Consider the following 27,962-nt stretch of genomic DNA (forward strand, 5'->3'; position numbering starts at 1 on the left):
TAGACGGCATCAGGTGCGTCTGGCGCGCGAGCCTCCGTCGGTCTGAGGCGGCGCACGCGCACAGGTGCCGCCTATGGAGGGGAGCACCTTACTCTAACATCTTACAAACTTATATTTACCATTAAATTCGTTCTTATGTCCAGGGTATAAAGTACATGTTGTATGAAAAGATAATAAGTTATATTTGTAGGGCTTTACTCCTCTCCTTTTTATCGGAACAAAAAATGAACTGTAAACGCGATCACGGCCGCGGCTAAGGTCAATGTTAGCGCTTCCTTCAGTGCACGTTCAGAGAAGAGCGCGCGCGCATCCTACCTTGCGGAGCACCCGTGCCGTATCCGCCCTTGCATATTGTTCGGACATTATGATACGACAGTACCAATTCAGAACTTACTAATTGCACTTACAGCGTTTCACGTGTTCAAGGACAGTTTTTTTTAGAAATAACAAGGACTTCGTTATTAAGTTTAAAAAATAATTTTAGTGTTAAACCTGAACTCATGTGAGTGATTAATCCAGACATTTCACCGGACGATCGATCACGTACTCAGCCGATATTTTGTAGGCGACATCGTCGGTCGATAATCGAAGCGACGTCCCGACTTTTTTATATATTTTTTTTCTCTGTGTGTTATAATTTATTTATCCTCATTAACTGTGATGGACGAGTTCGGTCACATTCTTCGAGATTACTCATTTATGACATGAGGACTGTGGGTGGAAGATTAAAAAGTTTTAGAGCGCACAAAATCACTGCCGACTGTTAAAAACTTTTCTGTGGACTCTTCAAGTTAAAAACAGCACAACTGCGCTTATACCTTTTTAAACGTTATGTGTAGTTGTTGAAAATGGAGACTCTGGTATTGATCCCTCAAGAGCTGAGCTTGGCTTTAAGGCCTGGTGGAGCGAGGGGGCGAGAGGCTTCCGTCAGCGTTTGGACATCAACGGAGCTGCAGCGAGGGTCTCTGCTATATCCCTTTCAGGGTACCATCAGGATTGATAAGCTCCACGTTTACTCCTACGTTCCAGATCATGATGTAAGTGGAATTTCCTATTAATTCTTTTTTGTTTACTTTAAATTTTTGTAGTTTAAATATTGCTTATTAGATATTTTTTTCTGTATGTTTATTCTTACGTTAACCGGCAGGTAGTAGATACGCAAGTTAATATAATAAACCCATTAGTTGTTAAGGTTAGCAATTTACGTAAAACGGTAAATTCAGTATCTATCTTTGGACAAAGAGATATTAACGACTAACATTATCACGTTTTTGTCTTAGCAAATTAAAATAACCTTTATAGAGCAATTAAAACTTCATGTGCACATTTATATGGAAAATAAGTGTGTTAATATTCACTTTTGTAACAATTGACAAAACTTTGCAATTTGATCTCCATTAAAGTGGACCTCTAAAAATGATACAAGTCAATTTGTCATTTATATAACCACGCCATAAACCAAAAACATCAGCCTATAAAACTCCAAGATCTGATTTTATCACTACTTTACTGACACGGTTACTTGTTTAAGTATCTCATGTTTTCGGACGTTTAATTATAGAGATGCTGATTATTATTTTATTAATTTATAATATAAATTAATTAAATTAATTTAATTAATTGTATATGCTGCACGATGACATTAATCACGAGCTTAAAAGCATTTATCTAGATCAGCTTTGATCTAGTGTTAGTAAGCACTAGATCTGGTATATTAAATCAATGATAAGGCATTTTCTAGTTAAACTGGTAAGTTTTCACGACTTAGTCTTACATTGTAGGAAGAGTTCAGAGTAAATATTTTTTTGTACGGTTTAATAGTTTGCATGAAAATATTCACGAAGGAATTAATTAATATCCTTTACTGAACATTAAAAAGGATTACAATAACAACACAGTACAGTAATGTATCACAGAATAAGCTAATGTAAGAATAGGTAATCTTATTGATAGTAGCAATTTCTACTATACAACATTACGCAACAAATTAAAAAATTGAAAAGGAGTCCAGCCAAACAAAATATCTATTTGTCGATTTGAAATTTTAATTGTTAGTTCGTTGTTTATTTTTCTCTTTATTTTGGTTTTTGTTTTACTGTTGTTCTTTTTTAAATTTTTCTTTCTGTATATTTTTGGGTATATAATAAATATTTTTATTCCATTTATTCAATTGTAACTATTATTACTACTTAAAATTTAGTATAATGCACAAGAAAGCCATTCATATTTTTATACAAAAAAAAAAATTCACAAAAAAGGTAAAATAAATTTCGGATGAAATTTAAAATAAAATAATTTTTTTTTAAGTTATGTGAGAGGCGAGAGTTTATATAAGAATATGTAGAATATAGAAATATTAGAATTAATTCATAATAATACTATTTTATTCATGGTAACAAAGTCATAGTACAGAGCTTAAAATCCAATGAACACTACTCCAAATTAATTTCTAAGTCATCTCTGTTTTTATTTAGTTTTTTCATTTCTTTTTTTTTTAACAAAATTCGTTTACTTTCCAATTTCGTTTTTTGTTTCTTTATTTTTTTCACAAAATTCGGGGAACATAATATTAGTAAATGAAAAAGGCTGCTTACATTAATATTTATGTTCATTGGAGGTACCGATTTATGTAAGACAGAAGCCTAAACTCGGTGTACTCTATATCTTAGGATTCCTGGTCTCCACTTCTTGCTTGTAGGGACGAATTCGTAGTAGTAGTCGGTAGGATAGGATGTGGACACACTAAGATTTCGCAACCAAAATGAACGAAATAAATATCAAGGTAAATAATTAAACGTTTTTTTTTTATCTATTTGCGTATATAAGTAAGTAATTAATTAACTGATTTATTGTTATTGCTTAATGCAAATTAAGTCGATAACTAAGTTATCTGAGCAAATAACACTTGAATGTGAAATTACGTAAAAAAAATTATAAAACAGGTAATATTTGTGGAATTTTATTCGCCTTTTAAAGTTTTTACATCGATTTTTTTATTTATGTCATCATCGTCATCATGGCGGCCGTTTTGTTATATAATCTTGGATGTAGGCCTCTTCCTTCTTCTTCCACTTTTGGCGGTCTTGTGGCCGACACATCCAGTCCTGACCTACGTGACGTTTATTTATGTACTATGTATATATAATTGTATCTGTTATTACTTTATATATTATATAGATTTATCTAATCTAGATTTATCTAAAAAAAATAACTTGGTGGCAAAGGGTGTTAAATAAAAATGTAGTGACTAACAAAAATATCAGTTCATATAACCTAAACTTAGCTTTTTAGTAGCAGTAGAGCTCCTTGTGTCAGTGTTCGTCCAGGGAAGTACTGCCACCTTACCTATTTCTGCCGTCAAACAGTAATGTGAGCATTAGTGCATTCCGGTTTGAAAAGGTAATGGTGAAATTACACGCACATGGGACTTGTCAACTTATGTCTCAGGATAAGGGTTGTTGCAGTGGCAGCGCCCCTTATCTTTGCGATTTAAAGCTCTGAGTAGAACTACTAACTGCTATGGGCAGGTATGTCGTTCGTACCGTCTCTTGGTATCGTAAAAAATACTTAATAACAGAAAAACGTAAATACATTTATTTTAGAAAAATATAGTGGAGGGTAAATTCTCCAAATTACTAATAAGAACATACATCATTTGCTCATGGAGTGTGTTCGCACGGTACCTACCGAGGTGTGGTTAATTGCTAAGGTTGGTTTTGATACATTTAATGTTGGACGATTTCAATCCGTTTTATCCGAGCCAAGGAGTGGTGTCGCTAGGACTTTTTAAACATACTTGGTTAGGTCGTATATTGATTTGTCTGTTTGGATTTCATTAAGTGTTTTTTTGATGTATTATGTGTGTTTTTCTAATGAGGCTAACATGTTTAATAATAATCTAAGCACCTAAACAAACAGTAAAAATATTATACGCAATAAAATGAAGTCGTATCGTATAAAGCCCTATATGATCAAACGCCAAGAGATAAAACCATTCATCATTATATGAAATTTTTAGAAATAATACAAAGTTCGTGGAAAAAATTTATAATTTATATTAAAATTTCACTGTTTCATATTTTTTAATAATTATGTATATGTGAAATTTTGAAACTCTTGACTGTAATAAGGCCACATCCGCAAAATGACAAATTTGCAAATAATGCCTTCTTAGGAAAAAGGTTTAAAGATTCTACAAATGTACTAAGTAGTTAAGTTTTAATGCTTAAACTTTCGATTGAAATAAGAGAGAGAAAGAAGATTGAAATAAGAAAGAGAATTAACGAAACCTCGTTTCCCAAATTAGTCCTCCAAAGTATCGAACTCGGGACCTCCTCATTTAGCGCTCACAGTATTAACGCTGGGCCACAGACGTCGAAATTATAGACATAAACGTTAGCCTGTCATAAGGGAAAAAATGGTTTTAAAGAATTTCCAAATTAGATAACAAACAAGAGTAACAACGCTTCTTAAAATATATACAAAAGTGAGTGAATTACATCCTTAAATCCTGTGCAATACGCACTAACAAAGTAGTCAGATCTATTATGTGCCACAGAAACAAATCGAACTCCAAAACCAAAACTCAACAAAAATAATTATTACACCGAAAATGTATTCTGAAATCTTTCACGTAACTAAGCTCTAAGCTACGAGATGGTATAAGATAATGGTACCTAACTAGTGAAAAAGTTTAAAATTACCGTTACCAATGACTACGATATTGAATTCGTGTAATTCCAGTTAGTTTGTTTTTATCAGCAAGTCCAGCCAAATTCAAACCCGACCACAACGAGCCCGGTGAGCAGGCGCACGTTCTGTGGTTGAAGTTAAAAGACTTTTTGTAACAAATATTATTCGCAAGCTAGTACTATTCAGGATCAGTTGGAAGAAAGCTTGCCATTTATGTAAGATGTTCTAAGTACGATTGCCACATTTGTCATTCCGCATAAAGTACAGTTTGTTTTTCTAATTATCACCAACAAAATTAAAATCATCGTGAAAGTTTCATGGGGAAGAACATTTATGAAACTTTAGAAGTTCCCGAACCCATTTAGAAGAGACCAGTGCTAGAGATGATGATTCTTCACAATAAGAGTTATATCATCATCATTAGTTTATTGGAGTTCACTGCTGGACATAAGCCTATCTCAATGTGCGCTATTTCGTCTGGTCCTCAGCTTGCCGCATCAATCTGCTGCCAACAGCCTTTCGCAGATAGTCACTCTGTTTTTTTGATAATGCGGTTTATTGTTAAACAAGAACATCTTCATCATCAAACCCATTATATCCAGAGCCGGGCTAAAGAGACATTTAAACTTGCATACTTCACGCATTTTCCCAGAGTTGTGAACATTTTACTATATGCAGGCGTAACGTATAAAGTAGGAGACTATAATTATATACATGCCACCAAAGAAATTTGATCTATTAATCGAGAATAATTCTGCTACTAGGTTACCGCTATTAATAAGAATATCATATTGATAGTAAGATAAATTAAAATTATTTGTATTAACTCTAATAATTAAAAAAAGAACTATATCACCAACAATATGAAACTTTGTTCTAGATTTTATCTTCATTGTAAATACATTGACCTTAAAAATTTCACTAATTTCCCAGGCATGTAATAATAATCTTTATTGCACCACAAGTTAATAAGCAAAAGGACATACAAAGGTGAGCTTATCTCTAGAAGAGATCTTCAGAGAAAGAATACAATAGAATAAGTAGATTTATTGTCAATGTCACAACATAAAAATTTAAAATACAAAATTAAATGATGATGGATACTTGTGACCATTATAAACCAATAATAATTAATATAAAACAATAACTATGAAAATAAGTACAAAAAATTACAATGCCTTCGATAAATACATTTCACTGCAAAAATCATTATTCGTAAAAGAAGTTTCAGTTAGTTGTAAAATATTTCTTCGTTTGTTACACTTTAGATTTGGAGTTAGGTGTTCTAAATGATATAGTGATTTCAATGCGTTTATTTCACCAATATATCCGTTACTTATTGTGCTTTCTTTCTATTATTACTAAAGATCTAGCATAAACATGCATTTTGAAAGACGACTTGTAACGGTAGAATTATTAATGATGTAGCCTTATACTTAAATAAGTAGCAGTAGAGCTCCTTGTAAATGAGTTCGTCCAGAGAAGCACTGCCACCTTACCTATTTCTGCCGCCAAGCAGTAGTGTGCGCATTAATAAGTTCCCAGTGAACAAAAGTATAATATCATTGTGCGTTCCAGTTTTAAAGGGTACTAGTGAAATTATAAGCAAATGGGACTTGTCAACTTGAGTCAGGGTAACAGGCAGTAGCCTTCAGGTCTTTGTGATTTAAAGCTCTGTGTATTACTGCAGCTGTTATGGACAGGCGAGGCGTACGACTTGTTAATTCCATAACGTTAGTATCCAACTTCAAACAGGAGTAAAAACTGTTTTATTACCTTTTATATACCAATAAAATTAATGTATCTATATACGATAGACTTCAGTGTAGAATTAGCAAGTGAATAAGATGCTCTTTATGTATAAAAACTAAACAAATATGGCCCCAAGGAAGCTCCCTGTATAACCACTAGTTTATTTTATTCAAATAACCACAACGAGTTCTATAAGCCTCACGTAGCGCGGTTGAAATGAATGTTTTTACTAGACTCGGACAAAAACTGTATCATAACAGAAACCACATGATTGTGTGCTTTCCTTTCCTGAGCTGTTGAGGGTACTTCGGGCTCGTTGAGGGATTTGTAATGTAAAATCTGTAGTGGTGCTGTTCGCTTTAAAACAGCGTGAACGATGAAGTTATGTAAAATATCTCCAAATTAATTTCACGTGCAAAGTGCTCAACATACTTCACATTTGATAAAATTCAGCCTTATGGTGTGCATTTTAAAGTTCACTTTGAACTGATTTTTATTGATTAATAGCTTTTTGACATTTTTGAGATTGCTTGGTGACAATCCTGTTGCATGTTTAGCAACGATGTCAACATGTCCGTCTAAAAATACCTATACACTCTAGCTTTCAATTGCCCCAAATTGTAGTTTTTGGGAAACACACATAGGTAGCATATTCTATGATTTTACTGTACCCATTAAGTTAAATTGTAGTGTGTGCTAAATAAATGGTTTAAATAAGAAGCGTTAGTAGTTCTAAATAAATATCAAAAATTGTAACTTAGCAACAAAATAACCTCTTATTAATAACCACGCATTGTAAAAAGACGTTAGCTTCGAAATATAACCATTTATCGATTTCTTACATGGAAAAGTAGACTTCACTAAGATGCTCTCGACTGTACTTGCTAAGTATCTTCGGCGTATGGGACTGCCTGGGACTGCAATACTAATGTTAATTAATATGGTTCTATGTTTGACATAAACAGCTTTACTTCATAGTCTGTGCTAGTATTGCTGCAATATTAAAGTGGTGCTATGTTTTAAAGGTCTTCCACTTAAAGGAATTTAGGCAGATGTTGCGTTACTATGTTGAAAGTGAAATTGTATTTGCCACATAGTTAAGACAGTCAAGTGGACATCACACTTCACACTTTGGCACGTTCCAATCGCATGTGGCATAGAGTTGAATTTAAATCTTGCTCTTGATACAGTACCTACGTCACCCCTTTACTGTTTTACAGCTTTATCTTAACGGCAAATTTTTCACTTTGTTTTTTAACTACTGTTGTGGTCTTATTTATGCCAGCATGCTATGTGTTACTAGCTGGCTGGTAGACGTTGGGTACCCCGGTCTTTTGTTTAGCTGATTTTGTAACTTGAACCTATTAGCAGTTCTACTCAATTGTGGTATAAGAAGCTCTAATTCTTGCAATAACTTTGATGCTCATTGTACCACACTTAAGGTGTCTCTACCAACTTGTAAAAAATTATGCCAATAAAATTCTTACACAGCGACAACGTCTTTTAAATGTTAGAACTATAGCGACTGGCAATTACTTGAGTGTGGTACTTAGACTCAACCGGAAGCAGGCTTTCATTGGACTTTTAGTGATGTGTGTTAGGTAACTAGTATTTTTAATTGAATAAAAGAAAGGAAAGAAAAGGTGTATGTTTTTACGTTAAGTTCAATAGTGGGTAGTCGCTCTATCTTACTACACTAACATTTTTTTAGTAGCAATAGAGCTTTTTGTGAGGATTCGTCCAGGGAAGTACTGCTACATTACCTATTTCTGCCGCCAAGCAGTAATGTGAGCATTACTGTGTTCCGGTTCTGAAAGATAAGGTGCAGGTGAATGGCATATGCGACTTGTCAACTTACGTCTCAGGGTGACGGGCGCAGTGGCAGTGTCATTAAATCTTTATGATGTAAAGCTATGAGTGGCACAGGAACTGTCACGGACAGGTGTGTGCGTTACCACCACGCGCACGACTTGCTCGTCACATCACTTTGTATCATAAAAAAGTTCCAAAAAGTAAGTGAGGACTAGCTTTGTCAGATTGTGCAAGCATAATTTTGCCGGTGGCATTCATTTGATATGTAACCTGTTGTGTGTACAAGTTCCTACTTTGTTAACTAACATCCCTTTAAGTGGCAACGGCATTTTTAGTGCATAATCCTACCGTATTTTGCTCCTCTGAAATCGTAAAATAAAAACCTGTTTTGAGTTGTTTTATACATAAACTACGTAGCATACATGAATATGATGTTAAATGAATTTTTTTGCGTTTTTATGTGGATATCCATAGAAAAAATGTTTATTTAAATAAAAGAATGCTAGCGAACAAAGTCGGATCTTATATTATCAGTTTTAAACGGAAATTAAGAGAACTTCGTAAGTTCTTTGCCCATATTACCTACATATAATTAAGTATTTTTATATCAGTTCTATGTCATCATAGCAACTACGTACTATTTTGTCTAAAAGTAACCTGTTACCCGTACCAGTGACACAAACATCACCGAATATTGATGCTATACAAACTTTCACCGCCGCAGACTGGTTGCGCGGTAAAAAAGCAAGATTGCGACGCGTGCGCACCTCACCTGTCTATTCGTATTGTTAGCTGCGTTCCTACGTGTGATTGAAAAAAAAATATTCACAAAGGGTTAAACTTAAGGCTTTATACTATATTTAATGAATGAACGATAGTAAATGAGTATTGTAGTAAATAATAGAAAGAATTGTTAAAGGAAACTGAGTAAACTTCTTTTAGCCGCTCACGCGATGCGCTCCTCCTACCGCAAAATGGTGGCTATTTGGTTTCGCAAATTAGATAAGCATTCAGTTTAAATACAAGTTTTTATAAATAAAAATTATTATTCTGCATTGCTAAATAAATACCCTCCGTACTACCAACAAAAACATCTCTCAAATAAAATGCAGTAATACACCGCAAATCCTGCACTTAAAAAGCACTAATGAAATTTTTGGTGTACTTGAATAAATATGATAATATTCCGTATGAGCGATTCTAACGTTTACCATAAAATTACTCCTTTAAGTATAGTTTAGGTAAACTTAAAAAACGCTACTTACGGTATGTTTTCAATAAATAAACACCGAAATCACCAGCTCAAACCATAACACACACGATTGTCGTGACGTATTTTTGAAGTTGTTTATTTTTTTTAAATGACAGACCCAGGCATTAAAAACTTTATGGTTTGCTAGAGTAGTTACCGAAATAGCAATTAATATTAGTTCTTTTACCTGTTATAACTTCGATATCCGATAAATCGGTATAAAATCATCACCGGCACTTCTAGGTGTGGTATGCGTCTACGGCTGCATGTACCGCGTGAGCGGTTAAGCACAATCGTGCTTAGCAGAGGGACGTATCATAATCATCAATGCATTCACTGCTGGATATAAGCTTTCCATCGAGCACGCCAGTCCTGTGCCGCCCGCATCCAGACGCTGCCGGCTGCTTTGCTTAGGTTGTCCGTCCATTTTGCAGCAGGGAGGCCTACGTCACGTTTCCCTTGACGTGGTCGCCACTCTAAAACAAGTCTGCTTCATCGGCCATCAACTCTCCTGTAGACATGTCAGACGTATATGCGATGGCAAAACTTGAAATTTTTAATAAAACTATGACAGAAAGAATATAACTTACAAATTACGAAATTAACCGCTGGTGTTCATTTAACAATCAATTATAACGATTGTTTTATAAAAACCGTATTAGATATTGAACCAGTTACCCGTATCTGTGAAGAAGTTTATCCTAACTCAATTATACAGGATTACTATAAATATATAAATTTGCACACAATAAAATGCGAAGGTTTCAGTCAAACAAGTCTACAGAAAAAAACTTTACACTCTGGAGTGTTCGAGTAAAGTATAACAAAAAAATATCCAATACCATCACACACGTCAGTCTGGATGCTTCACGTTTTTCAAAACCGGAGTTATGTGATTTATTTCAACCGACTTCGGTAAAGGAAATAGGCAATCCATCAAAGAACTTTGAAGCGTACTTGTTGGTAATTTTAATGTGGATGCTTTGGAATAATAGTCTCTTTACTTCACTTTTATCTTTATGATGTTTTTAAGCAACTGCCTTCTTTACAACTTTACCTAGCTAAATTTCACATCATGATAGTTCAACCAGCGCCCCAAGTCTGCAAATTTCCAAAAAAATGTGCAAGTTTTAACCAGTGATCATTGTAATTCTATTGGGTCTCCACTCCATACATATTGCAATTATATTCATATTTGTTATTCTGCTAAAATGTAGTTGTAATGGCAGTTGAGTTTCAATAATGTGTCAGTGGTATGACAGTGATGGCATTCATTCATTCAATCACTAGCGTTCAATGTTGCCGTAATAAAACTTCTATGGAAATTACTACGCAAATATTTTTAAGAGATGTTTTTTGTAAGACTTTAAAATATGATAAAATTTAGAGACCATTCTATAAACCAGAGCAAATTGTACATACTTTTAACTTTTCTTTTGTATATGTGGAAGATGTTAGTAGTCTTAGACGTAAGTAATACAAGATTGTCTTATAATCTTTTATAATTTTATATACTCGTGTATGCATCGCATATTTGAGTAGCACTAGAGCTTCCCCTTGGGAAATAAAATCTGCTTGACTTCGCTGGCTAGGACATGTGGAAAGAATGGGAGAGGATCGAGCGCTAAACGAGCGTATTTGGGGCAACCTACGGTACATCATCCAGTGAGCTGTCCAAGATATCGCTGGAAGAATGAAGTCGCCAAAGACTTAAAGGAACTGAAGGTGTCCGAATGGTCGGAATTGGCACAAGACTGACAGAAATGGCGTACTTTGGTGTCGGAGGCCAAGATCCACTTCGGGTCGCTGAGCCAGCGAAGTAAGTAAGATAGTAAGTAAAGCTCCTTGTGAAAGAGTTCGTCCAGTGATGTACTGCACCTTACCAATGTCTGCCGCCAAGCTGTAACGTGAGCATTACTGCATTCCGATTTGGCAAATATATCTTAATTTTTATCTGGTTTAATCACTATTCTTAACTTTTAGCAGAATACCAAACCTACAAATTCCTGCCATTGACATTCCATCGACACAAAGCTGAGATGGTTTAAAATTAGAGGATTTGGGGCCCAGACCTCGAGACACCTATATAACGTCTTCAAATATATCAACTGCAATAATTACATAGAATTCTATCCAATGAAGCTCACCACTTTCACCCGCTTCACCAACTTCATCGCCTTCACTACCTTCATCACCTTCACTACTATCACCACCGTCACGACTTTCACATGCTTCATTATCATAATTCATAACTCATTTATTTGTGATAATACAGGTTGTACAGAAGTTACCAATTTACAAAATATCTATAGTTTCGCTGTGTCCGGCCAAACATTACACTTAAAAAAACATCGGATCGGTTTGTAATTATACATTTACTCGCATAAACTTTAACATACTAATCCAGGTGTAATATGTTGTTTTGTTAATCTCATCTCTCATCTACTATCACATTTTTAATAATATCGTAGTAATTTAAACGAGGTTATAATTATATGGGTCAATTAACGACAATGTCAACTAGATGTCAAAATAATGAAAAAAAGAGTAGATTTTTTTATAATACCAAGTGACAGGACGAACAAGTCGTGCGTCTGGTGGTAAGCGACACGGTTATTCATAACAGTTGCAGTGGTATCAGAGCTTTAAATTGCAAATATCTTAGGGGCACTGCCACTGCGCCCGTCACCCTGAGATATAAGTTGACAAGTCCTATGTGCCTGTAATTTCACCAACAAATTTACCCTTCCAAACCGAAACGCAGTAATGCTCACATTACTGCTTGGGGGTAGAAATAGGTAAGGTTGCAGTATTTCCCTGGACGAACTCTTTCACAATGATCGCTACTGCTACTCAAATTTGAGATGTATATTTATGTACAATTGTCAAAGATTATAAGACAATCTAGTATTACTTGCGTCTAGAACTGTTAACACCGTCCATATTTACAAAAGAAAAGTTAAAAGTATCAATAATTTGGTTTGTTCTTAATTATGGAATGGTCTTAAACTTTGTCATATTTTAAAAGTCTTACAAAAAAAAACCTCTTAAAAATATTTGCAAAAATTTTTATAAGAATATTGAAAAATGTAACCGAATATCATAAAGAATTCAAGACGTATAAATTACCCATAACACTATGTGCTATATTTTACATTTACTAGTATTGTTAATAATTAATTCTACTTCGTTAGACGTTCTTTGAGGTGCTTACTATCGGTCGACGCATTGAAATAAGTCAAAAGATGTAGCGGTTTTCTGAAATAAAAACAAATGAATCGTAGTGCGTTTTATTTTGAAAATAGTTCTGTACCTTAAACAGTTTTTGATGACATCAAGCCAGAAAAGTATTGCATGAAAAGATTACAAGTGATAATAATTTCAGTACAGAGTACAGAAAAAACCGACCTCATCTAATTAATACTACATCTATTTGCCAAGTTTTATTATGACCGGCTACCGGAAAGTGCTCGAAACCGGATGAATCCGCTAGTCTGCTGTCCTTAGAGGTGGAATGTTTTCTTCAAATTAAAATGGGACCACTGACTGAGGTACCCTCTTTCCAACAAAAAGAATCTTTAAAATCGATTCACAAATTATCGTAACGTACATACAAAAATAAAACATATAGTCGAATTGAGATTCTCCTCCTTTTTTAAAAGTCGGTTAAAAAAGAAATATTTTTTTATTAAAGTGATTTATTTTCGGAGCTACTCGAGACGCGTCATACAACTACTGTCATTGGAATGTTGCGAGTTTCATCAAAAAGGTAGGGTCTGAAAAACAGCTTAAACTGAGATTCCTTCCTATTATCTACACAGTATATGTAACTATAGATGATGTCATTTAAGACTAAATTGTTATGCAAATGTAGATAAATAAAGCTCTTTACTATTATTGTTATTATTCTTATTTTTATTAAACAAGCATTTTTTTATTACGAAATAGGAGTGCGCTTTTGATTTTCATCTCACTTGATGGAAAGTGACAATGAAGTCAACGATGGAGCATGCAAACCTAAATAATACAATTCAGTCTCGCCTTGAAAAGACCTAAGTAATAACGTTCAGGGAATAAGTCTGTAGGCAGAGAATTCCACTTCATATCCGTTCGCCAGATAAATTTGAAAGCGAAGGCTTCGTGCGAATCCTTGGAATATCTACAACCTAGGCGTGGAACCCAAGCCTACGTCTGGTCCCTCGGTGATGGAAAAGGAAAGGCAGAATTACTGCATCATTTCACGAGAAGGACAAAAGTTGTCTACCCAGATATTCAAAAAAACTATAAAGAAGCTTAGAAGTGGAGAAGAAGTTCAAATTCTTATGAAGTTACAACATTTATGCACATGGAATCGCCTAAGTCCGATAAAGACGTCCGCTCTTAAATCTTTTTCCAACCGGTTCAAGCTGATTCGGCCTTAATTAAGTGTAGCGACTCCCTTATACGTAAATAGATTTAAATATACTAATTATAATTCACTTATATCTATATTGAATTAAATGACTAAATCATATACACACTATGTCATGTCAAGTTTTTTAAGCGTCTCCGATATCCTGTAATTGACATTATATACTGGTCATATCATATAAATTTTAAAGTTTGAATTGCTGTTGGACGTCTTTTAATAAATAGATACAGACAAGACAGACAAGAGCATATCAAGCTTGGCAGTCAGGACTTTGTACCGTTTATATTGCATGCATCTTATAGTTTAATTTAAATCTCGAGTGTCAACTTTACGCTGTAGTATAAACTTGCGTTTCGTTCTGCATTGGTTCTATTGCGCGAGTCAAATGGCAGGGACGCTGGCTTTATTTCAGAATGTATTTTTTTACAAATGAAATTAGAGCAATTTCAAAAATGTATATCGTATACGATACGCGTTCTTTTTTCCCAAGTTAATATTACAAAAATCACTGGTATATGTACAGTGCGTATTGAATACAGCGGTTTTCTTGTAAAATTTGGAAGTAAGTTTGTATTTTTTTTAGAAATTATGTTTTTACACCGTATACTTATCAGTGTATATCCTCAATTATGCTATACATTTCCAAAGTGATTAAATTCAACACTCTCACTGTTATGTGGAATTAACCAATGCCATTTGAGTTTGTATCGGGTCTTAAACTTTTAGATCACAAGACGGTGTTCCTATACCTTACACCATGGAAACTAGTAGCTTTTTGTGACTTTCGCCGCACGCGTTCATTACGTGCCGCGTCTTTGTTCCGCACAAGAGCCTAATTACGATTGTTGAGAATATTTTGACAACGACCATTTATAAATATTTTGTTGCCACATTTATTAGACCGCGAATGTTTTTGGACATAGTATAAGGCAATGATTTATGCGATCCAGTTTTCTTTTCAAAGTTAATTGCGTCAGTGGGCGGAGGTGCCTTGGCCGTTTTCGTTTTTAATGTGTAGTAGCTTATAGTGAACTGTTATGCATAACATGATTTTAATATTCCGCTTTTCACATGTTTGTCTAAACCATTTTTATAAATATCGGGTCAGGGTCGACACACAGTAGAATATAGTGGAAAGTATTTTGATAATTTTGTTATGTTTTGCAAATCTTCTTGCACTTATCTAATTCATAATCATCAACCCTTTTAATCGTCCCACTGTTTAGCACGGATCTCCTCTCTGGATTTATCTCATAGTTCGCTACCCTGGGCCATCGCGGGCTGGGTACTTCACATGTTTTTCGAAGGTTGTGAACCTTCTTCGACGTGCAGGTTTCATACCGATGTTTTCCTTCACCGAAAAGCTCATGGTACATTTCAAATAAAATTTTGCACATAAATTCCTAGAAACTCAGCTGTGCGAGACCGAATTCGAACCCACGGTCTCTTCTTGATAGGTGGTAGGTCTAATTGGGCTACCACGGCTATATAGGCACATATCTAATTAGAAATCATAAAAGTTAATCTTCTAAATTAATTAAAATGAAAACGTTTAGACTATATTTATCTCACAAGAGCACAACTTACAATAACTTGTAACAGCATAACATCATTATCACCTTTACGAGCACAAAAATTAATTCATCAGCGTTAATTTTAGGAAATGAACAAAGCTTGCGCATTATTTTTTAAAAAAAGTTACAAAAAAACAAAAGGTCTGGTAAAACGTGTGAAATATCAAACAATGATACAATGGAGCGCGCGCAGTGACAAAAATGAAGCAATTATAAGAGAGCATTGACTTGCGTATGCGCATCGGGTGTCCATCTTCGGGGATATAATTTTTTTTAATGCATGAAAAATTTTAATTATCTTGAAGTTATATAAAGTGATTTTTTTTAAGTCTTGTTTTAGGTACAAATTTTCAAAAGAAACTTTGAAGTACCATTGGGAATACGATATTAGTGTACTAATTCAAGCTTTATGAAACTTTTACCATTCTTTGTGAGTTATTTTCTCTAGTAAGAGGATAAAATAAAGAATAGTAAACTGGCAGAAACATATTAATTTAGAAGTTATTTTCTCTCTCACACAACACGCACAACTTCAAAGACCTATTACAAAAATTCACAACTTAAATCGAAATATTCTATTACTTAACTCTTGTAAAAGCTACTAATGAGTAAAATGTGTTTTACAATCAACAATACAATAGCAACACAACACTACCACAATGAAATTACGACTTCCGACGAATCACGAAACAATATACACATAAAAAAAAACACCAAGTTCATCGCGCAATCGTGGTAAAATGACGCAATACAGGGTGAAACACCTAATTATCTCAGAACGTGGGTTAAACTTTCGCTTTTGTATAGAAACAATGCACTCTCTTTGCAATGTGGACGGTTTTTACTGCGCGAGATCAGCTGTAAGGTCAAAGGTTCTTCAGTTGATTGAGTGAACTTTACAGGTTTAGTTGCAATATTTGTTGCACTTTGAGGTAGTAGGAGTAGGTTCTGAATTCGATTGTAACCACCAATATGCTTTACCTAAGTGCAACCGAAAAATTGGCAGCTGCTTCCACTAAATAATAAATATTCCACTAAATAATAAGTCTATACCTATGCAAAGGGGTTGCGAACCTCTTGATCGCGACACTCTAGGATTATCGATGAAATTTTATACATTTACAAAAATCAAGTTTAGATAATATTTTTTGTTTCCTTCTGCCCTGTATTAAGAAAATTAAGAATAACATTTCCTTTATTTAATTAAATAGTAGCAGTAGAGAGTTCGTCCAGGGTAATGCCAAGCAGTAATGTCAGCATTACTGCATTCTCGATTTTAAAGAATAAGGGTGCTGTTAAAATTACAGGCACATGGGACTTGGCAACTTATTTCTCAGGATGACGGTCGCAGCGGCAGTACTCCTCAGATGTTTGCAATTTAAAACTATGAGTGGCACTGCCCCTGTGAAGGACAGCTTAGCGTAAGGCTCACGATTTATTCGTCCTTATACTTTATACTTTATATTATTAAAAAAATATATATAAATTTACAAAGAATTTTCTTAGTAATTTGTATCATATTATAAGAATTACTAGTGCTGATAAGGATTTGTCATACAATATTCGTCCATATTATAATATAATATATAACATATTATAATAAAATATTAATACATACTATATTTTCTCGTGCAAATTTAGTACCCATAACAAACCACCCTACAAATGGTTTCTTTAAGTGTTCTTTGATTTTTAGTAATAAACATCTATCCGCTAACGCGATGCGCTCCTCCTACCGCAAAATGGCGGCTATTTGGTTTCGCAAATTAAAAAAGGATTCACTTTAAATACAAGTTTTTATAAATAAAAACTATTATTCTGCATTGCTAAATAAATACCCTCCGTACTACCAATAAAAACATTTCAAATAAAATGCAGTAATATACCGCAAATCCTGCACTTAAAACGCAGTAATAAAATTTTTGGTGTACTTGGATAAATATGATAATATTCCGTTTGAGTGGTTCTAACGTTTACCATGAAATTACTCCTTAAAGTATAGTTTATAAACATTTATATTTAGGGTAAACTTAAAAAACGCTACTTACGGTATGTTTTGAATAAATAAACACCGAAATCACCAGCCCAAACAATAACACACACGATTGTTGTGACGTATTTTTGAAGTTTTTTTTTTAAATGACAGACCCAGGCATTAAAAACTTTATGGTTTGCTAGAGTAGTTACCGAAATAGCAATTAATATTAGTTTTTTTACCTGTTATAACTTCGATATCCGATAAACCGGTATAAAATCATCACTCGTCCTCTAGGTGTGGTATGCGTCTACGGCTGCATGTATCGCGTGAGAGGTTAAATAATATATTTAGAAGTATAATCTGGTTATCCTTAAAATTTGATTTAAACCTAGTTCTTAACACCGTACTTGTTAGTTAAATTCTTGTTTACTTTGAGGAACTCCAGGTCCTATACCTGTACCGGTTTTATGACAGTTCGTTTCCCTAGAATAAAAATGGAATGCAAAGATTGATCGCCTGCTTACCTCCCCTGTGTCCAGCACATTTTTTGGTTAAAATGATGGTGCTGATGATGCCGATAAGGATTTGCCAGCATCTAGTCCAACACCATGAACCTGTGTATTCATTATTATCGTCGTGTAAAATTATACAAAAATGCTAATATATGTTAAAGCCTCTCGAAGTAGCAACCATAAAGTTGTGAGATTCATGTTTTTTTATTGATTATCGGCAAGTTTTTGACAAAAATGTCATCTGATGGTAATTAACGATAAATTTGAAAAGGGAACATATTTATCTAGAAAATTATTCACTCACGCCTCGTAAAAACAAAACTTAAGTACAATTAACTTGATTATTGTGTACCTGTACTTTTTATGATATTAAGTGACAAACAAGTCGTCGTAAGTGACATGCTTATCCATAACAGTTGCCGTGTCAGTTAGACCTGCACTAGAACGCTCTACTGCTACTTCTTTATGAGATCGAAATATTGCAGACAAACACCTAGTTATCGGGGAACAAATTCATAGGCATAGGATTCTAGTTATTCACTGTTTACATTAACAAGGAGGCAGCAAATCGCTTGCTGTTAAACATTTTTCTTATTCTTCTAGCTTTATTGCAATTTTACACTTGAATTAATACGTAGATACAAAATCTTCCTAATACAAACATCGCTCAACGAAATTCTCATTAGAAATTCATATAATTAAAAATACCCATAAACTCAAACAGTAATTACTGGCATCCGTCTAATTGATGAATCACGATGTTGTATGAATGATGTATTTAAACCATACATTTAATTATTTTGTATAATATTAAAATAACTTGTAAATAAGCATGAAGATATTGATGAACTGTTTGTATTGGAGAAATGAATTATAAAGAAAGCTAGGTGTTAATTTAATTTAGATATTGTCAGATGTGACGGTTGGCTTTTCTGTACGTATACCTATCATTATTTGAAAAAAATTGTAGCAGTGGAGCTCTTTGTAAAAGATTACGTCCACGGAAGTACTGCCACCTTACCTGTTTCTGCCGAAAAGCAGTAATGTGAGAATTATTGCATTTCGGTTTTGAAGGGCAAGGGTGCTGGTGACATTACAGGCACATGAGACTTGTCCAACTTTGCTTCTCAGATCTTTTTGATATAAAGCTCTGATCGGCACTCAACTGTTATGGGCAGGAGTGTCACTTAACGTCAGGTTAGTTCTGTCTCTTGATATCATAGAAAAAGTAAAATAAATAGTAAAAATAATGTTTCAACATGATTGTCAAATACTACAGCAATTATTGGTTTAAAAAGAGACCTTACAGGCATTGTCACTGCGCTTGTCACTCTGAGACATAAGTTCACTAGTCTCATCATCAGTTGTTCACCTTTCAAAACTGGAACGCAGTAATGCTCACATTACTGCTTGACGGCAAAAATAGGTAAGTTGGAAATAATCCTCTGGACAAAGTCTTTCACGAGGTATCAAATTCGTTCAGCCTCATATCAAAATATTACGTCGTTTGTGGTAAAACATACTAATTGCAATTACGTATTAGTATTAAAATCACACAATGTAAAGAATAGTGCCATCTTATTTGCTTGTGACGAAGATACACTTTCAGAGCTTGATGAAAAAAAGAATAAAAAATACAATTTCTTACAAAAATTCTTTCCTAGTTAACACATTTTTAAACATGTAGCTGCTAATTTAATGCAAAGAGGTAGAGTAGGCAGTCAAGAAACCATTCAAAATATATAGAGACTAGTATCGCTCACGGGTGCATTCGCTTTCTATTCCGTAACTACATAAATTTTAGCAATATGCTAATATTGACTTGTTTATTGATTGATATTTTATGTTCTTTACCATTCAACTGTTCTGTACCACCTCGGTTAGGTAGTTTAAATTGCAATTTATGGTTAAAATATGTCAGCATCTGTCTAAAGTATGTTGTACGGTAGACAAATAATTGTCATCTGGTAATTTTTATCGTTGTTACAACAAAGCCGTATGTGATCATACGTCAAAAGTGTTTTTAACACATGAAAATCGAGAAAAAATACGAAATAAATGAAATATTTTAACTCTCCCATTTAATTATAAAAAAGCTAACGACTAATTTTCGTTCCTAGAATGTTTACACTCCTTTTCTGTAAAGGTGTCATTTTGCAGATGTGACTTTATTCCATCAAGAGTGAGAATTATATAGCAAATATTAAAATCGTCTAACGATTTTTTTTTCTAGAATAATTATGTGCCATTTCTCACATGACTTTGTAGCCACTGAAATTAGGTTTAAATATTATTGAAATAAAAATAATCTTTTAACTTGCCGATGCTTCTTTTTCTAACTCTAAAGTGCGGCACGAACAAGTCGTGCACCTGGTGATAAGCGACACGTCTATCCATAACAGTTGCCGTGCCACTCAGAGCTTTAAATCGCAAAGATCTTAGGGGCTTTTTATATTACTGCTTTGCGGAAGAAATAGGTAAGATGATAGTGCGTCCCTGGACAAACTCTTTCACAAGCAGATTTACTGCTTTTTCTGCTCTACCAATGAGTAAAGACCTTTGACAGAAGAAAGTGATTCAATATCGTCCCAGTTAATTTAAATAACCATAATAAATAACGCATTAACAGTTGACCAACTCTCGACTATTCAATTGTTAATTAATAGAAAACAGATGGTTCCTTGTTAACGGACACGATTACGAATCGATATTTAATTGAAACTCGAATCGATATTTCAAACGATTCATCGATAAAAGTTTACAGTGACCGGGCAAGCACAATGATAACCCCGCGGCGCCACTTGCTTTCTATAAAGGTAGATAATCACCTATTGTTCATTAAATACAAAAATGGTCAAATATGCCTTTGAGAAAGGTTAAGGTGATTCTATGTTCGAATAGATTTGCGAATTAGTTAATTATTTGTTTTTAAGTGTATAAGACCATAGCGGTCGGATATTTGGTTGTTTGTACACCTAAAGTTCACTTTTTGCTGTCCAAGTATGAAGCGGCTTCGAGCTTTAAAATTTTTCCTGCTTTTAACCCCAGTTTGGTGTGACATGTTACGATACAAGAATTTGACTCGCTATAATTCTTAAACGTCTTATGATGACCAGGAATGTGACAATTAGATCTCAGTACTGTGAACAGCTAGGAACTCAAATTTAAACTTAAATGTATATGCGATGGTAATTCTGTAAAAATAAATCAAAAAGTAAACTAAGAAAAGTACTGCCACACATCCTATTTCTGCTGCTAAGCAGTAATGTAAGCATTACTGTGTTCCGGTTTTGAAAGGTAATGTGCTGGTGAAATTACAGTCACATAAGACTTTTACAACTTATCTATAGTCTCAAGGTGAGGGGTGTCGTGGCAGTGCCCCTAAGATCTTTGCGATTTGAAGCTCTGAATGACACTGGAACTGTTATGGACAGGCGTGTCGCATATTACCAGGCGCACGCCTTTTTCGTCCCGTAATTTGGTATTATAAAAAAAGCATGGACAAGGTAAAAGACTACTTTTATTGCCATAATATTACATAGGGCGCACTATAAGTTTCCGGAACTGGCCACTTACATAAACAATATTTCAAAAGTAATTACAACATTTGAAAATGGATCTCTTTGGCTGTAGAATACAGTTTGTTTCATCTGACTGACACTTGTTTTTATATTGTGACGTCATTTTAGAAATTGGTTGTCTATATCACCATAGATTTAACTCATGACAATTTTCGTAGTATGATTTTCTACGACTTTAAGTGTAATTTAACAGCTCAGCGAAGCTTCGCTCGGCTCCAAACTGCCTGTGGCGATGAAGTATCATACAAGACATCTATTTATAGCTGGTTTGCAGAATTCAAACGCGGTCGTGTGAATCTCAGTGACGAATTTCGTGATGGTCGCCCGTCCGCTGCTGTGAACAACAAAAACATCGATGCTGTGCGCCGTATGATCAAAACAGACAGGCATGTGACATACCATGAGATCTTTAGGCATAGGCATGAGTCAAATACAATCAATACTACACATACATTTGGGTGTGAAAAAGCTGTGCTCTCGGTGGATCTCACACAATTTGACGGAGGTTCAAAAACGGATCGCGTCACTTGGTGCAATGCCATGCTTACTAAGTTCTACGAAGGGGCGTCAAATTTGGTGTGAGACATAATAACAGGTGACGAAACATGGATTTATAGTTACAATCCCAAAACAAAGCAGCAATCGAGCATATGGGTCGTTCGAGATGAGCCAAAACAAACCAAAGTGGCCCGCGTGCAAAGTGCCTCTAAACGGATGATTGCTTCTTTTTTTAATAAAACTGGACACGTGGCTACTGTTGCTTTGGAGAATCATTGTACCGTGAATAGTGATTGGTACACGACCATTTGTTTGCCGGAAGTTATATAACTCCGTAAAAATAACCGTAAACGCCGTATCATCTTGCACCACGAGAATGCCAGTTCTCACACACCCAGACCGACAACTGAATTTTTGAAGGTGAACAATGTTGATCTTGAGCCATCCCGCGTACAGTTCCGACCTGGCACCTTGTGACTTTTATTTATTTCCAAAAATTAAGAACCAGTTACGCGGTCAACAATTTTCATCACCTGAAGAGTACAAAAAATATGTTTCAGAGATTGTCACGGAGGAGTGTCGTAAATGTTTTCAAAATTGGTAACTTATAGTGCGCCACACGTAATACCTAATGTCAGTGGCTACAAACTCGTACCCTTCGAGATATTTTCGTTTTCCCTGAGACATAAATTGTTAAATCCCATGCGCCTGTAGCACCAGCACACCCTTCAGAACCACCGGAAAGCAATAATGCTTACATTACTACTTAGCGGCAGAAATAGGTAGTACTTCCTTGGACATACTCTTTGACAAGGAGCTCTACTGCTACTAATGGAATATAATAGAATAACAGAGTCTACAATATTTTTAAAAGATAATATTTCACTATGTCAAGCTTATCTTAAAAAAGATATCATGTTCCAAATTTCCATTACCGCAAAATTAAAAACTCAAATACAGTTTCTTTGCTAAAAATTATTAGTAAAAGGCGTTACTAAATCGAGATCAAGAGGTTGAACGAACTTTTAATTTTATTCTCAATAGAATAGACTAAAATATATTTTCTCCTAAACCTAAATGTGATAAACATAAAATAAGCTGTTAATTATTTCACAGATAATCAAATTCGTTATAATAATTGCGCATTTTTATTTCAATAATTTAAAACATAATCATTTCAAATTGAACTTTATTGCGTCTACTTTATTAAGCTATCGTTAAACCTACAGGTTAAGTGTTATTTGAACGAAATAATACGAATTAAATTGCCTGTTTCTTCTACGGAAGTCAACGAGGTTACTTTATTGCTTTATAAGAAGAGATTGGAATAGGTTATGTATCAATCAATCAATCAGCCTATTGCAGTCCACTGCTGGATGTAAACCTCCCCAAGTGTAGGGGTATGTATATTCTACCTGAACTTGAAGTAATAAACATGAAGTTGATAACACCTCCTTCTGAAATTCCGGAATGATTAGAAATAAAAAGCAAAACAGAAGCTATAAGTAACGACCTCAGTGGCCTAACGGTTTACATTCTAGACGCTGGATGCGGAGGTCCCGGGTTCGATTCCCGGTAGGATCGATTTGCGAAATGAACTTTTCTAAATTGGTTCTGTTCCGGGTATTCTGGGAAGCGCCCCAGAGTGAATTCCGTTGCTTTGGTAGTCATGGGACCATTCTTTAGTTTGATACCAGGCTTGGCTTGGTTGTCTCGAAAAAAAAAAGTTATTTGGAAATATAAAAACTTCTCATATAGTTACACTACCGTTGCTAGTTAGTCATCAAAATTACAGAATAAAATATGATAAAAGTTTTTCAGACGGATGTTCCACTCTATGTGTTTTATCCCCTTCAGATAAATGTATTTTGTCTATACAGATTTAATAGATATTCGATTTCTGGGCACCCAATCAGTGTCATGAAGACATCTACAATTTGATTTAATATAGTGTATTTGTTATGTTTCCAACCTATGACCACTATAAATCCTGTGTGGGTGGGCGCATTTGCGTGCGCGTGCATGTACGTGTTACATACATTTCCCTCAGATGTCATGTTAAAAACTGCCGTGTTGACAGCTTAAAGTTTATAACAGCTGAACAATTCAATAAACTTCTTTTAAATACCATTTCCGTAGTTTATAAACCTATATACTTCTTAATCGAGACTTATAATTCCAAATTAAGTTTTAAACAGAAGGCGTGGGAACATAAAAACACCTAAAACTAGTAAATTGGTTCCTATTCCGAAATTGAACGCTTCGACACAGTATAAGCTTTACAGCTGGTAAACAAACTATATTTCATTATATTAAGCAAAGTAACTAACTTGATATTTTTTGAGATATTTATAGCACTTTGTTATGACCACAAAACTTTTTTTTTATACTTATGTTCCTTGTATATTTTTTAGGCTTGTTTTAAAACGTTTACATATTTCACGTATTACAAGCTTAATATTTTAATCATGACCTTGAACTTTTTATCGCGCATAACTATCAGCGGCGACAGAAATACATTATGTTGTTCAAGTCCAGCTAACAGCTACAACGTAGTAGAATAGACATTTCTATCGCCACAACCTGTCTGACGTTAGTATTGGCATGAAACACTAAGGCCACTGATGGGATAGCACAGCAATTGATTTTTTGTGACAAATAATAAATATACCTTAAACGAATATGTATATAGTTGAAATTTCAATGACAATGTCGTAGCTACAAAAACAAAGCTGCGGTAAACTTAGGGATACAGAGGAGCGCCTCGTCAGCCGTCAGGATACTTGCGACTTATAAAAGTGCGACTATGGGTGTGCGGGGCGAGGGCCGGCTGGCACAGCAAGTAATAGTAGACAGTATACTTAGGCATGCCTAAGGATGCCACGTCATAATTAAGTATACTGCGACATAACTGTCATTAGAGTTCACGGGTCATCCCGCCAATGGGTGCCAAGCCTTATGTTCACAGAAAGAGATCTTCCATAATTTGTAAACAAAAAATATTTTTTTTTATAGAAGTATTACGTTATACCATCATCAATCTATTATAAACACGTCCCACTGGTGGACACCGGTTTCGTCTCAGGAGCGGGTCTACACTGTAGTCCGTTATACTGATCCGACGTAACTTGAGTATTTTCACGTATTATTATAATGCGTTATTACGCACACACTTATAGCCCCGCACTAAGGAATCCCGTCTTAGCTGCCATGGACACACAAACAGACAACCACAAACCACGAGAGTTTAGAGAGTTATTTCTCCTGGCCCGGGAATCGAACCAGGGACCTCTGCATGGTAGACCAGCATGTTAACCGTTTGGCATCCAAGTTGGCGTTTAGTATCCAACAGTTGTGCACCTTTTTCGACATGCAGGTATTGCAACTAAACACTTACAAATGACTAAAAAATGAGTAACTTAGAAATTAACGTAATACATGTCACAGGTATTCTCAGGTATTCAAATACACAGCTACTTTGCTCAAACCGCTCTTTCATTACGTCATATTACTATTTTTAAAATTATGCTGTGATATTATAAAGTTGTTTCAGCTCGAAGCGTTTACAAATCAGGTGGTTCATTACCTTTTATTTACGAGTCCAATGATAGAAAACAATTTTACAATACCAGTAGAAGAGTACAACATTGATCTAATCCAGTTTTGTCTTACAAAGGTGAACAACTAGCTTCTTGAGGAAATAAAACTAGTTTAGTTCCAACTATCAAAATTATAAATTGTACTCGAACGTTGCTTTGGAAGTTTTGATGGTATTAACAAACATTAAAATTAAATGATCATAGCCAAATTCGAACTACGCAAATAACTTTTTGCGTCAATATTTTTTTGAATATATTGAAACACATACATACATACAACTTGACACAGAAACGTCTTAGAGAGTAAGAGGTAATGCATCAATAAATACAAAAAACTTTTACTAAGAAAACCCTTCGAAGAACAGGAGAAAATCAACTGTTCTATACGTTTAGACCTAGCATTTGTAAATATTAGCATAGAATCAGCCTTAAAAAAATTACAGACCCATTGATCACGGAGTAGTTCACGAAACAATTGAAAAAAATATATTTTAAGGTTCGGTCAGATTTAGAATTATTACACCCAATAAAAGTGTAGGAATTTGAGTTTGAAATTATTAAATTGGATACAATAGTGGCAGCAAAAAAAGTCCTAACAAATATAAACAAATATGGTCCAAAACTCGCCCCTTGTAGGAGCACAGTGCTTTGTACCTAAAGTCTTAATAGTTTTTACTTGGGACTAAAACGTAAGTCGTTTGGATCGTTCTCAAAAACATGAAATCGATATCCGTGAATATATTATTTTCGCACATATATTATAATCAGTATCAACACATTTCATGCGTCTCACTATGATTATATTTTATCTATTTCTCGAATCTAGGTAGATGCCGTTGTCAGTTTCTACTATCTCATACGTTTTATAATAGAAATATTGGCAGACTTTATCTGAAACGGAGTACTTTAACGTGAACGGCAGATTAAAAGTCAGAGGTGTTGTAAGCAATATGCAGAATATTGTAGATAATACATACTTGCAACTAATCTAACCACTTACTCTCTTGTCACCACGATAGTTTTGTTTTAATACTTACCCGACTCAAAGCCTAAATATAGGGTTATGTGGATGTTAGTTTTTTATAGCCCTGATTATTAAAATAGTGTGTTGTGTATGTAAGGAGACTAATTCAAAAAGAATCGCAAACTGTTTTTGTAACAACACGTCAAGAAAAAGGTTAGTTGTATTTAAAAGTTATAAATAATGAATGTTAGAGACAGGTGTATTCACAGCTGTAGCCGGACCAGTTAGTTAGTGCTAGAGTTATGCCCCCACTGTTATCGCGAGGCGTTGCAATAAAATATAATTATTTGTTGAAAACCAATTTGTTGTTAGCACTATTGAAATTGTGATTTGTAGAAGCAGATTGCACTTTCGTTGCTACAATTAGAAGGAAAAGGGGATCTGTGATGTTCTAATTAAATTTATAGACACCGCTGCAATCACACATAGTTTAGCACGAAAGTCAACAGTGCTTTCATATAAGTGAACACCAATTAAAAAATTACAACAGAAAACGCTTTTCATTAAAACTAGAGTTATAATAAAGTTCAATAAGCAACAATATAAAACTACCCCGTTACTTTTGAACAAGTTGAAGTTAGCAAACAAATAACAAAAAATTGAGCAGTTGCGCGAATTTAAAACATAATGATCTACAATTACATCACTAAGACACAAAAGGTCAGCGTAGACGCTGCGCACGCGCCGGCTGCTAATAAACTGACTCAAAAAAATATTTTTAAATAACACATACCTGAGCTGTCAGTAACCTGTGATAAAAGAATTATATTTAAAAAAATAGCTTACTATATCATAGGGCATTAAAGGTTTAGTATCTCCCAAAAGAAAGCTCTTCCCTTGAAATAGGTCGATACAATGCTCTTCTGTATCTGCATTTGTTCTTTATCTTACGACAAAAGTTGCGGGAAAAGCGAACTTAAGATAACTAATGGACGTTGCTATTCCCAAAAGATGTACCGTTATCAATAAAAAAAATCTAACAGGTATCTCATAAAAAAAGTACCCGGAAATACTCAATCGAAAGAATCGTTAGCAAAATTGCGTTAAAACTATAAAAACGTGCATTATGTGGTGTAAATTTGAAAAAGGTCCCTTTTTACAAAAAAATGTGCGCGTGTGTTATGCCAAAAAAATACATCAATGGCACAATAAATTGACATGCGGTTGCATAAAAACGTTTCAACTAATGCGATATAATTTTTTGGTAAGTGAATGAGAGCCTTCAAAAAAAATAGCCCGTTGTTTTATTTATTACACTTTGATGAGCTACAGATAAC

General features: G+C 34.5%; 1 protein-coding gene across 1 annotated transcript in view; it reads left to right on the forward strand.

The window, feature by feature from the left end:
- Positions 1-316: 316 nt before the first annotated feature.
- Positions 317-27,962, forward strand: part of LOC113226899 (zinc finger and SCAN domain-containing protein 21-like) — a 108,952-nt gene continuing 81,306 nt past the window's right edge. Inside the window, exon 1 of the mRNA XM_026459697.1 lies at positions 317-1,037. Coding sequence (XP_026315482.1) covers positions 849-1,037 — 189 coding nt within the window. The 5' untranslated portion in view covers positions 317-848. The remainder of the gene's footprint in view (positions 1,038-27,962) is intronic.

This window comes from Hyposmocoma kahamanoa, unplaced genomic scaffold (genome assembly GCF_003589595.1).
Source record: "Hyposmocoma kahamanoa isolate Upper Pololo Valley unplaced genomic scaffold, ASM358959v1 202, whole genome shotgun sequence".
Classification (NCBI taxonomy): Eukaryota; Metazoa; Arthropoda; class Insecta; order Lepidoptera; family Cosmopterigidae; genus Hyposmocoma; species Hyposmocoma kahamanoa.